This window comes from Salvelinus alpinus, chromosome 7 (genome assembly GCF_045679555.1).
Source record: "Salvelinus alpinus chromosome 7, SLU_Salpinus.1, whole genome shotgun sequence".
Lineage (NCBI taxonomy): Eukaryota > Metazoa > Chordata > Actinopteri > Salmoniformes > Salmonidae > Salvelinus > Salvelinus alpinus.
Genome location: NC_092092.1, coordinates 14,655,673 through 14,669,940, shown reverse-complemented (window position 1 = coordinate 14,669,940; position 14,268 = coordinate 14,655,673). Strand labels below are relative to the sequence as shown.

General features: G+C 46.8%; 1 protein-coding gene across 2 annotated transcripts in view; it reads right to left on the bottom strand.

The window, feature by feature from the left end:
* Window positions 1-13,057: 13,057 nt before the first annotated feature.
* Window positions 13,058-14,268, bottom strand: part of LOC139580507 (titin-like) — a 128,734-nt gene continuing 127,523 nt past the window's right edge. For both annotated transcript variants that reach the window (XM_071409267.1, XM_071409268.1), the window contains one exon: window positions 13,058-14,252. In XM_071409267.1, the coding sequence (XP_071265368.1) occupies window positions 14,187-14,252 (66 nt within the window). In that variant the 3' untranslated portion in view covers window positions 13,058-14,186. The remainder of the gene's footprint in view (window positions 14,253-14,268) is intronic.

Below are 14,268 nucleotides of genomic sequence, written 5' to 3'. Positions count from 1 at the left end.
CAGGGGGTACCGGTACAGAGTCAATGTGGAGGCTATATACAGGGGGCAGTGGTACAGAGTCAATGTGGAGGCTATATACAGGGTGTACCGGTACAGAGTCAATGTGGAGGCTATATACAGGGGGCAGTGGTACAGAGTCAATGTGGAGGCTATATACAGGGGGTACCGGTACAGAGTCAATGTGGAGGCTATATACAGGGGGTACCGGTACAGAGTCAATGTGGAGGCTATATACAGGGTGTACCGGTACAGAGTCAATGTGGAGGCTATATACAGGGGGTACCGGTACAGAGTCAATGTGGAGGCTATATACAGGGGGCAGTGGTACAGAGTCAATGTGGAGGCTATATACAGGGGGTACCGGTACAGAGTCAATGTGGAGGCTATATACAGGGGGTACCGGTACAGAGTCAATGTGGAGGCTATATACAGGGGGTACCAGTACAGAGTCAATGTGGAGGCTATATACAGGGGGTACCGGTACAGAGTCAATGTGGAGGCTATATACAGGGGGCAGTGGTACAGAGTCAATGTGGAGGCTATATACAGGGGGTACCGGTACAGAGTCAATGTGGAGGCTATATACAGGGGGTACCGGTACAGAGTCAATGTGGAGGCTATATACAGGGGGCAGTGGTACAGAGTCAATGTGGAGGCTATATACAGGGTGTACCGGTACAGAGTCAATGTGGAGGCTATATACAGGGGGCAGTGGTACAGAGTCAATGTGGAGGCTATATACAGGGGGTACCGGTACAGAGTCAATGTGGAGGCTATATACAGGGAGTACTGGTACAGAGTCAATGTGGAGGCTATATACAGGGGGTACCGGTACAGAGTCAATGTGGAGGCTATATACAGGGGGCAGTGGTACAGAGTCAATGTGGAGGCTATATACAGGGGGCAGTGGTACAGAGTCAATGTGGAGGCTATATACAGGGGGCAGTGGTACAGAGTCAATGTGGAGGCTATATACAGGGGGCAGTGGTACAGAGTCAATGTGGAGGCTATATACAGGGGGCAGTGGTACAGAGTCAATGTGGAGGCTATATACAGGGGGCAGTGGTACAGAGTCAATGTGGAGGCTATATACAGGGGGCAGTGGTACAGAGTCAATGTGGAGGCTATATACAGGGGGCAGTGGTACAGAGTCAATGTGGAGGCTATATACAGGGGGCAGTGGTACAGAGTCAATGTGGAGGCTATATACAGGGGTACCGGTACAGAGTCAATGTGGAGGCTATATACAGGGGGTACCGGTACAGAGTCAATGTGGAGGCTATATACAGGGGGTACCGGTACAGAGTCAATGTGGAGGCTATATACAGGGGGTACCGGTACAGAGTCAATGTGGAGGCTATATACAGGGGGTACCGGTACAGAGTCAATGTGGAGGCTATATACAGGGGGTACTGGTACAGAGTCAATGTGGAGGCTATATACAGGGGGGTACCGGTACAGAGTCAATGTGGAGGCTATATACAGGGGGTACCGGTACAGAGTCAATGTGGAGGCTATATACAGGGGGTACCAGTACAGAGTCAATGTGGAGGCTATATACAGGGGGTACTGGTACAGAGTCAATGTGGAGGCTATATACAGGGGGGTACCGGTACAGAGTCAATGTGGAGGCTATATACAGGGGGTACCGGTACAGAGTCAATGTGGAGGCTATATACAGGGGGTACCGGTACAGAGTCAATGTGGAGGCTATATACAGGGGGTACTGGTACAGAGTCAATGTGGAGGCTATATACAGGGGGGTACCGGTACAGAGTCAATGTGGAGGCTATATACAGGGGGTACCGGTACAGAGTCAATGTGGAGGCTATATACAGGGGGTACCGGTACAGAGTCAATGTGGAGGCTATATACAGGGGGTACCGGTACAGAGTCAGTGTGGAGGCTATATACAGGGGGGTACCGGTACAGAGTCAGTGTGGAGGCTATATACAGGGGGGTACCGGTACAGAGTCAATGTGGAGACGATTTACAGGTTGTACCGGTACAGAGTCAATGTGGAGGCTATATACAGGGTGTTACGGTACCGAGTCAGTGTGGAGGCTATATACAGGGGGTACTGGTACAGAGTCAATGTGGAGGCTATATACAGGGGGTACCAGAACAGAGTCAATGTGGAGGCTATATACAGGGTGTTACGGTACAGAGTCAATGTGGAGGCTATATACATGGGGGTACCGGTACAGAGTCAATGTGGAGGCTATATACAGGGTGTTACGGTACAGAGTCAATGTGGAGGCTATATACATGGGGGTATCGGTACAGAGTCAATGTGGAGGCTATATACAGGGTGTTACGGTACAGAGTCAATGTGGAGGCTATATACATGGGGGTACCGGTACAGAGTCAATGTGGAGGCTATATACATGGGGGTACCGGTACCGAGTCAATGTGGAGGCTATATGCAGGGGGTACCGATACCGAGTCAGTGTGGAGGCTATATACAGGGTGTTACGGTACAGAGTCAATGTGGAGGCTATATACATGGGGGTACAGGTACAGAGTCAATGTGGAGGCTATATGGAGGGATGAAATAGAATGGAGGGATGACATAGAATGGAGGGATGAAATAGAATGGAAGGATGAAATAGAATGGAGGGATGACATAGAATGGAGGGATGAAATAGAATGGAGGGATGAAATAGAATGGAGGGATGAAATAGAATGGAGGGATGACATAGAATGGAGGGATGAAATAGAATGGAAGGATGAAATAGAATGGAGGGATGAAATAGAATGGAGGGATGAAATAGAATGGAGGGATGAAATAGAATGGAGGGATGAAATAGAATGGAGGGATGAAATAGAATGGAAGGATGAAATAGAATGGAGGGATGAAATAGAATGGAGGGATGAAATAGAATGGAGGGATGAAATAGAATGGAGGGATGAAATAGAATGGAGGGATGACATAGAATGGAGGGATGAAATAGAATGGAGGGATGAAATAGAATGGAGGGATGAAATAGAATGGAGGGATGAAATAGAATGGAAGGATGAAATAGAATGTAAGGATGAAATAGAATGGAGGGATGACATAGAATGGAAGGATGACATAGAATGGAAGGATGAAATAGAATGGAGGGATGAAATAGAATGGAGGGATGAAATAGAATGGAAGGATGACATAGAATGGAAGGATGAAATAGAATGGAGGGATGACATAGAATGGAAGGATGACATAGAATGGAGAGATGAGAAGCATAAGAAGAGGGCAATGTGGTGTCCAGAAAGGTACAAGGCAAACAGAACAACAGAAGATGAGAGAAAGTCCTTACAGCATGAAGCGAGGAAGAGTAGTGTGACGAGGAGGACGGTACAGTTCTGGACAGCTCTCATGTTGATGCTGGTTCCTCTTGGTCCTTTGTTCCGGGTCCTTCCGTGGAGCGATGCGATCACACAATGAAAAGCAGGTTGTTTGCTGCTAAAGCACCTCTCATCTTAATCCTGTCTTCTTCTACCAGGGAGCTAATACCTCTGCCTGCCTCCACAGACCAGATTAGCGGTTAGCGGTTAGCATTTCCAATGGGGGGGTCTATGGCTCGGTTAGCGGCTAGGCTAGCTCCGTCTCTGTCCCTGTCTTAATGAACCGCAGGGTGCTTCCTTCCAGCCACACATAATCAGTAGAGAGAGAGATGGTGACGTAATGGGACTCATGTGACCACTCCATAACCACACCTGACTCCGCCCAACTCCACCCTGCCTGACTCAGCCCACCACACCTGACTCCGCCCAACTCCACCCTGCCTGACCCAGCACACTACACCTGACTCCGCCCTGCTTGACCCAGCCCACTACACCTGACTCCGCCCTGCTTGACCCAGCCCACCACACCTGACTCCGCCCTGCCTGACCCAGCCCACCACACCTGACTCCGCCCTGCCTGACCCAGCCCACCACATCTGACTCCGCCCTGCCTGACCCAGCCCACCACATCTGACTCCGCCCTGCTTGACCCAGCCCACCACACCTGACTCCGCCCAACTCCACCCTGCCTGACCCAGCCCACCACACCTGACTCCGCCCAACTCCACCCTGCCTGACCCAGCCCACCACACCTGACTCCGCCCAACTCCACCCTGCCTGACCCAGCCCACCACACCCCTCCATGCTCTGCCCTCTCTTAAGGCATCACTTATCACGACACCCTTCTCATGTTTATCGTCCACAAGACAGCAGACAAGGAAACTGTCAGGAAGAAACTGAGCCATATTTGTGACGTGCAGGTCAAGTTGATGAGGTGTTATGATTATAGCTTGTTGGTAGCTCCAACAACATGTGCCAAATATTCCTTTAGTGCATTAGAATAAGCCGACTCAATATTTGCAGCCATAGAGGATCGTTTCTCTCCTGGATCTGATCCGACATCAGTATCACTGTCTATCAGTATCTAATATGAAGGTACGATGTGAACGGAGATAGCTGATCCGTCATCAGTATCACTGTCTATCAGTATCTAATATGAAGGTACGATGTGAGCGGAGAAAGCTGATCCGACATCAGCCTCACTGTCTATCAGTATCTAATGTGAAGGTACGATGTGAACGGAGAAAGCTGATCCGACATCAGTATCACTGTCTATCAGTATCTAATGTGAAGGTACGATGTGAACGGAGATAGCTGATCCGTCATCAGTATCTAATGTGAAGGTACGATGTGAAGGGAGAACGCTGATCTGATATCAGCCTTACTGTCTATCAGTATCTAATGTGAAGGGAGAACGCTGATCTGACATCAGTATTACTGTCTATCAGTTTCTAATGTGAATCTCTCTAGGATCTGATCTGACATCAGTATTACTGTCTATCAGTATCGACATGCTCAAACGCTGTACTTATTGGAAGTTCTCCCCACGTGGTGTTTTTGGGGGAAACTTATGTGAGTTATTCAACTGCTTATAGAAATAACGGATTTGGACCAACTCTGAACCAATCCATAGACATCTATGTTTCACAGTACAGCACAGCACAGCACAGTACAGCAGCACAGCACAGTACAGTACAGCACAGCACAGCACAGCACAGCACAGTACAGCACAGCACAGCACAGCACAGCACAGCACAGCACAGCACAGCACAGCACAGTACAGCACAGCACAGCACAGCACAGCACAGCACAGCACAGTACAGCACAGCACAGTACAGCACAGCACAGCACAGCACAGCACAGCACAGCACAGCACAGCACAGCACAGCACAGCACAGCACAGCACAGTACAGCACAGTACAGTACAGCACAGTACAGCACAGTACAGTACAGCACAGTACAGCACAGTACAGTATAGCACAGTACAGCACAGCACAGCACAGTACAGCACAGTACAGCACAGCACAGCACAGCACAGTACAGCACAGTACAGTACAGCACAGTACAGCACAGTACAGTACAGCACAGTACAGCACAGTACAGTACAGCACAGTACAGCACAGTACAGCACAGCACAGCACAGTACAGTACAGCACAGTACAGCACAGCACAGCACAGCACAGTACAGCACAGTACAGTACAGCACAGTACAGCACAGTACAGTACAGCACAGTACAGCACAGTACAGTATAGCACAGTACAGCACAGCACAGCACAGTACAGCACAGTACAGCACAGCACAGCACAGCACAGTACAGCACAGTACAGTACAGTACAGTACAGCACAGTACAGCACAGTACAGTATAGCACAGTACAGTATAGTACAGCACAGTACAGTACAGTACAGCACAGCACAGTACAGTACAGCACAGTACAGCACAGTACAGCACAGTACAGTATAGTACAGCACAGTACAGTACAGTACAGCACAGCACAGTACAGTACAGCACAGTACAGCACAGTACAGCACAGTACAGTATAGTACAGCACAGTACAGCACAGCACAGTACAGTACAGCACAGTACAGCACAGTACAGCACAGTACAGTATAGTACAGCACAGTACAGTACAGTACAGCACAGCACAGTACAGTACAGCACAGTACAGCACAGTACAGCACAGTACAGTATAGTACAGCACAGTACAGCACAGTACAGTACAGTACAGTACAGCACAGCACAGTACAGTACAGCACAGTACAGCACAGTACAGCACAGTACAGTATAGTGCAGCACAGTACAGCACAGTACAGTACAGTACAGTACAGCACAGTACAGCACAGTACAGTACAGCACAGTACAGCACAGTACAGCACAGTACAGTATAGTACAGCACAGTACAGCACAGCACAGTACAGCACAGTACAGCACAGTACAGCACAGCACAGTACAGTACAGCACAGTACAGCACAGCACAGTACAGCACAGCACAGCACAGCACAGCACAGTACAGCACAGTACAGCACAGTATAGTACAGCACAGTACAGCACAGCACAGCACAGTACAGTACAGCACAGCACAGTACAGCACAGCACAGTACAGTACAGCAGTACAGTACAGCACAGTACAGTACAGCACAGTACAGCACAGTACAGTACAGTACAGCACAGTACAGCACAGTACAGCACAGTACAGTACAGTACAGCACAGTACAGCACAGTACAGTACAGTACAGCACAGTACAGCACAGTACAGCACAGCACAGCACAGTACAGCACAGTACAGCACAGCACAGTACAGCACAGCACAGTACAGTACAGCACAGTACAGCACAGTACAGCAGCACAGCACAGCACAGCACAGCACAGTACAGCACAGTACAGCACAGTACAGTACAGTACAGCACAGTACAGCACAGCACAGCACAGCACAGTACAGCACAGTACAGCACAGTACAGCACAGCACAGCACAGCACAGCACAGTACAGCACAGTACAGCACAGCACAGCACAGCACAGTACAGCACAGCACAGTACAGTACAGTATAGTACAGCACAGTACAGCACAGTACAGTACATTACAGTACAGTACATTACAGTACAATACAGTAGTCGTTCTCAAACATATCCATGGGGGACCCCAGGCGTTCCATGTCATTGATCTATCCCAGGGCTAACACACCTGATTCAACTTGTCAACTGAGCTGTTGAATAGCTAGTTCAGAGCTACAAGTTAAATTGTGAAATGTCTGGGGGTCGTGGGGTCGTGGAGAGCAGAGTGCAGTACATTACAGTACAGTAAAACATTTTTATTCAGAATGGAAAATTAACCCAACTTCAACATCATGGAGAATACGTATTTTCAATATCACTTTGCTTACAGGATTCAGATTTCTGGGAACACACTGAAAAGTACCTTAATAACTTCTGTGGGATAGGGGGCGGTATTTTGACGTCCGGATGAAAAGTGTGCCCAAAGTAAACTGCCTGCTGCTCAGGCCCAGAAGCTAGGATATGCATATAATTGGTTTATTTGGATAGAAAACACTCTGAAGTTTCGAAAACTGTTAAAATAATGTCTGTGAGTATAACAGAACTGAAATGGCAGGCGAAACCCCGAGGACAAACCATCCCCAAAAAATAAATAATTATCCTACCACTGATTTCAATGGCTGGCACTTTTATAAAAGGGCGAAATCGTGCCCAATTGCAGTTCCTAGGGCTTCCACTAGATGTCAACAGTCTTTAGAAAGAGTTTCAGCCTGGTTTTTGAAAAAATGAGGGAGAAGTTGTAGTTTTTCTAAGCGGCTCCCATTTTGGCTGTAGTGTTTCCAAGCGCGTGACTGAGAGCGCGTTCTTTGGTATTTTTCTCCGGTAAAGACAATAACAATTCTCCGTCTTAAATTTGATAATTTATTTGCATATTAGGGTACCTACGGGTTGAGTATAAATGTTATTTGACTTCTTTGGAAAAGTTTATTAGTAACGTTTGGGATTCATTTTGTTTGCATTTTGATGGAGGGAAACTGGGTGGATTATTGACTGAAGCGCACCAGCTACACTGAGTTTTTATGGATATAAAGAAGGACATTATCGAACAAAAGGACCATTTGTTATGTAACTGGGACCTTTTGGAGTGCCAACAGAAGAAGATCTTCAAAGGTAAGGCATTTATTATATCGCTATTTCTAACTTTTGTGTCGCACCTGCCTGGTTGAAATGTGATTTGTCATGCATTTGTATGCGGGGTGCTGTCCTCAGATAATCGCATGGTTTGCTTTCGCCGTAAAGCCTTTTTGAAATCTGACACCTTGGCTGGATTAACAAGAAGTTGAGCTTTATTTTGAGGCGTCCCACCTGGCCAACATCCGGTGAAATTGCAGAGCGTGAAATTCAGTATTTTTGAATTTCACGCTCTGCAATTTCACCGGATGTTGGCCAGGTGGGACGCTAACCGTCCCACGTATCCATAAGAAGTTAAATAAATAAAAACAATAAAAAGCTAGCTACAGCTGCTCTCATGCTACTAGCTAGCTGCTGCTGTTGCCCAGCAACCGAGTTGCTGGTCCAAGTGATAAATTAAACATTTCATTAAAAAACGTAGTCAATTCGACATCTTTTATATCCAGTGGTCACTTATGGACCATATAGTCTCATTTTAATCCGAGGTCTAGAATCTGAGCTAGGTAGGCACAGAAAATACTCTTTAAAAACTCCGGTACGTAGTTCTCAGTAACGGCCGGATGGCTCATGACGAGAGACGGGGTGTGTTGTATACGTCCAATCATGTTGGTTAGCACATTTTTTTTAAATCGAGATTGTTGTCATACTAGCTATGATATGACTATGCGGGAGATATGAATTTAACATCGAGCTTCAACCGATGACTATGCTATTGTGGGGGTGATATGTATAATACAATCAGGTTAACACATCCACATATATGCTACCTGTTTGAGCAGGTCAGATAGGCCTCTGTTATCCCACCCTGTCCAGGAACAGTTGGCATCCTCCAGGGCAGTTTAGGCCATCCACTTATTAGATATATTTAATACACAACACTGTCCTGAAATAAACACTGGGATCCCAGGTAGGTTGGTAGGTGTGTGTGTGTGTGTGTGTGTGTGTGTGTGTGTGTGTGTGTGTGTGTGTGTGTGTGTGTGTGTGTGTGTGTGTGTGTGTGTGTGTGTGTGTGTGTGTGTGTGTGTGTGTGTGTCAGGAGTTAAACACAGCCTAATCCCTTGTTGTTCAAATCAAATCAAATCAAGTTTTATTTGTCACATACACATGGTTAGCAGATGTTAATGCGAGTGTAGCGAAATGCTTGTGCTTCTAGTTCCGACAATGCAGTAATAACCAACAAGTAATCTAACCTAACAATTCCACAACTACTACCTTATACACACAAGTGTAAAGGGATAAAGAATATGTACATAAAGATATATGAATGAGTGGTGGTACAGAACGGCATAGGCGAGATGCAGTAGATGGTATAGAGTACAGTATATACATATGAGATGAGTACTGTAGGGTATGTAAACATAAAGTGGCATAGTTTAAAGTGGCTAGTGATACATGTATTACATAAAGATGGCAAGATGCAGTAGATGATATAGAGTACAGTATATACATATACATATGAGATGAGTAATATTAATTATATTAAGTGGCATTGTTTAAAGTGGCTAGTGGTAAATTTTTACATAATTTCCATCAATTCCCATTATTAAAGTGGCTGAAGTTGAGTCAGTATGTTGGCAGCAGCCGCTAAATGTTAGTGGTGGCTGTTTAACAGTCTGATGGCCTTGAGATAGAAGCTGTTTTTCAGTCTCTCGGTCCCTGCTTTGATGCACCTGTACTGACCTCGCCTTCTGGATGATAGCGGGGTGAACAGGCAGTGGCTTGGGTGGTTGTTGTCCTTGATAATCTTTATGGCCTTCCTGTGACATCGGGTGGTGTAGGTGTCCTGGAGGGCAGGTAGTTTGCCCCTGGTGATGCGTTCTGCAGACCTCACTACCCTCTGGAGAGCCTTACGGTTGTGGGCGGAGCAGTTGCCGTACCAGGCGGTGATACAGCCCGACAGGATGCTCTCGATTGTGCATCTGTAGAAGTTTGTGAGTGCTTTATGTGACAAGCCGAATTTCTTCAGCCTCCTGAGGTTGAAGAGGCGCTGCTGCGCCTTCTTCACAACGCTGTCTGTGTGGGTGGACCAATTCAGTTTGTCTGTGATGTGTACACCGAGGAACTTAAAACTTTCCACCTTCTCCACTACTGACCCGTCGATGTGGATAGGGGGGTGCTCCCTCTGTTGTTTCCTGAAGTCCACAATCATCTCCTTTGTTTTGTTGACGTTGAGTGTGAGGTTATTTTCCTGACACCACACTCCGAGGGCCCTCACCTCCTCCCTGTAGGCCTTCTCGTCGTTGTTGGTAATCAAGCCTACCACTGTAGTGTCGTCCGCAAACTTGATGATTGAGTTGGAGGCGTGCATGGCCACGCAGTCGTGGGTGAACATGGAGTACAGGAGAGGGCTCAGAACGCACCCTTGTGGGGCCCCGGTGTTGAGGATCAGCGGGGTGGAGATGTTGTTACCTACCCTCACCACCTGGGGGCGGCCCGTCAGGAAGTCCAGGACCCAGTTGCACAGGGCGGGGTCGAGACCCAGGGTCTCGAGCTTGATGACGAGTTTGGAGGGTACTATGGTGTTAAAGGCTGAGCTGTAGTCGATGAACAGCATTCTCACATAGGTATTCCTCTTGTCCAGATGGGTTAGGGCAGTGTGCAGTGTGGTTGCGATTGCGTCGTCTGTGGACTTATTGGGTCGGTTAGCAAATTGGAGTGGGTCTAGGGTGTCAGGTAGGGTGGAGGTGATATGGTCCTTGACTAGTCTCTCAAAGCACTTCATGATGACGGAAGTGAGTGCTACGGGGCGGTAGTCGTTTAGCTCAGTTACCTTAGCTTTCTTGGGAACAGGAACAATGGTGGCCCTCTTGAAGCATGTGGGAACAGCAGACTGAGATAAGGATTGATTGAATATGTCCTTAAACACACCAGCCAGCTGGTCTGCGCATGCTCTGAGGACGCGGCTGGGAATGCCGTCTGGGCCTGCAGCCTTGCGAGGGTTAACACGTTTAAATGTTTTACTCACCTCGGCTGCAGTGAAGGAGAGCCCGCAGGTTTTGGTAGCGGGCCGTGTCAGTGGCACTGTATTGTCCTCAAAGCGAGCAAAAAAGTTATTTAGCCTGTCTGGGAGCAAGACATCCTGGTCCGCGACGGGGCTGGTTTTCTTTTTGTAATCCGTGATTGACTGTAGACCCTGCCACATACCTCTTGTGTCTGAGCTGTTGAATTGTGACTCTACTTTGTCTCTATACTGGGACTTAGCTTGTTTGATTGCCTTGCGGAGAGAATAGCTACACTGTTTGTATTCGGTCGTGTTTCCGGTCACCTTGCCCTGGTTAAAAGCAGTGGTTCGCGCTTTCAGTTTCACGTGAATGCTGCCATCAATCCACGGTTTCTGGTTTGGGAATGTTTTAATCGTTGCTGTGGGTACGACATCGTCAATGCACTTTCTAATGAACTCGCTCACCGAATCAGCGTATTCGTCAATATTGTTGTTGAACGCAATGCGGAACATATCCCAATCCACGTGATCGAAGCAGTCTTGAAGCGTGGAATCAGATTGGTCGGACCAGCGTTGAACAGACCTGAGCGCGGGAACCTCTTGTTTTAGTTTCTGTTTGTAGGCTGGAAGCAACAAAATGGAGTCGTGGTCAGCTTTTCCGAAAGGAGGGCGGGGGAGGGCCTTATATGCGTCGCGGAAGTTAGTATAACAATGATCCAAGGTTTTACCAGCCCTGGTAGCACAATCGATATGCTGATAGAATTTAGGGAGTTTTGTTTTCAGATTAGCCTTGTTAAAATCCCCAGCTACGATGAATGCAGCCTCAGGGTGTGTGGTTTCCAGTTTACAAAGAGTCAGATAAAGTTCGTTCAGGGCCATCGATGTGTCTGCTTGGGGGGGAATATATACGGCTGTGATTATAATCGAAGAGAATTCCCTTGGTAGATAATGCGGTCGACATTTGATTGTGAGGAATTCTAGATCAGGTGAACAGAATGACTTGAGTTCCTGTATGTTGTTATGATCACACCACGTCTCGTTAATCATAAGGCATACACCCCCGCCCCTCTTCTTACCAGAAAGATGTATGTTTCTGTCGGCGCGATGCGTGAAGAAACCAGCTGGCTGCACCGACTCCGTTAGCGTCTCTTGAGTGAGCCATGTTTCCGTGAAGCAGAGAACGTTACAATCTCTGATGTCTCTCTGAAATGTATCCCTTGCTCGGATTTCATCAACCTTATTGTCAAGAGACTGGACATTGGCGAGTAGTATGCTAGGGAGTGGAGCGCGATGTGCCCGTCTCCGAAGCCTGACCAGGAGACCGCCTCGTTTGCCCCTTTTACGGCGTCGCACAGGGTCGCCGGCTGGGATCAGATCCATTGTATTGGGTGGAAGGCAAAACACTGGATCCGTTTCGGGAAAGTCATATTCCTGGTTGGAACGATGGTGAGTAGACGTTGCTCTTATATTCAGTAGTTCCTCCCGACTGTATGTAATGAAACCTAAGATTACCTGGGGTACCAATGTAAGGAATAACACATAAAAAAACTAAATACTGCATATTTTCCTAGGAACGCGAAGCGAGGCGGCCATCTCGGTCGGCGCCGGAAGTATTATTTTTGAAAGAAGCTACAGCCCATGTTTTTAATTGCCATCCTTTATTGCGCGTTGTAAGCAGATGAGACCTGGGTTCAAACACTACTCGAAATCATTTCAATTACTTTATCTGTGCTCGATTGACCTTTCCTGGCTTTAAGAGACTAATAAAATAGTCTCAAAACTGCAATTTGTCAATCCCGACTAAACTAGAGCAAACGCCGAAAGATTTCAAATACTATTTGAACCCAGGCGTGTAGCTGTGCAGAGCTCTTTTTTTTGTTCAATGGCTCCCACCATGTGAAGACATCGACCATAGCAGGACTGTGACATACCGGTCAGAAATGTAATTCATTAACTACCCTCTGTCCCAACAACTGATTATTACAGTAACAATTACTTTTCATTATCAATAATATCAAAATTAAAAAGCTATGACCCAAAATATGTAGCAAAAAGTGTCTCGAAGATTTCACGATCCAAAGAAGACATTTAAACTGACAGAATATGAAAATTGCAAGTGTATTTTTATTAGAATCATTCTAAATCAGCGTAATTTACCTATTTACAAAAAGAAGATGTTTATATGTTGACACTTCCACGTGCAGTTCTCTGTGATCAAGTTTATCTCTTATTAACTGAACGATTCGTTGATTTAGTCTGCCATATACACCGAGTGGACAAAACATTAAGAACACCTGCTCTTTCCATGACACGGACTAACCAGGTGAATCCAGGTGAAAGATATCATCCCTTATTGATGTCACGTGTTAAATCCACTTTAAAATCAGTGTAGATGAAAGGTGAGGAGACGGGATAAAGAATGATTTTTAAGCCTTGAGACATGGATTGTGTGTGTGTGTGTGCCGTTCAGAGGGTGAATGGGGAAAAAACGTAAGGGCCTTTGAACGAGGTATTGGAGTCAACATGGGCCAGCATCCCTGTGGAACGCTTTCAACACCTTGTAGTCCACGCCTCTGAACTGAGGCTGTCCTGATGGCTAAAGGGGGTCTCAATAATAGGAAGGTGTTCTTAATGTTTTGTACACTCAGTGTGTGTGTATATATATATATATATACACAATATTGCTGTTTTTCTTTTCATCCAACATTAATTCTCTCGTGTTTAACAACTGATGACAACAGCAGACCAACAGTCTTTCCCATCATTCGATGTCTTCAATCAATGCTCATTCTCTCTATATCACACACACACACACACACACACACACACACACACACACACACACACACACACACACACACACACACACACACACACATACACACACACACACCACCACCCACACACACTCTCTCATTCATGATAACCATTTCCAAGTCCCTTTCACCAAACCATTGATACAGGATACGTGGTACACATTGGCACATCAAACTGTACATGGTGAGGAAGCCATTGACCAGGAGTTACCCTCCAATACTCTTGGGGGCGATGTTGCCAGTAGATACATGGACATAGTCTGTCAGTAGTGTAGAACATCCTCAGCTGTCCGTCAAATCCATCTGTCCAGGGATTGGAGTAGAAGAGGAAACTTCCTCTCTCTGTCCTTCTTCTGTCTTCCTCTACCACTCCGTTCCCCTGAGGCCCTGGAGACATGGGCAGGACGTGTTCAGCGTTGCTAGCTCTTCCCCATCTTGGCGATCAGCTCGTCACAGATCTTGGTTAGCTCTTCGATCTCTTTGTTCTTTTAGGGAAGAGAA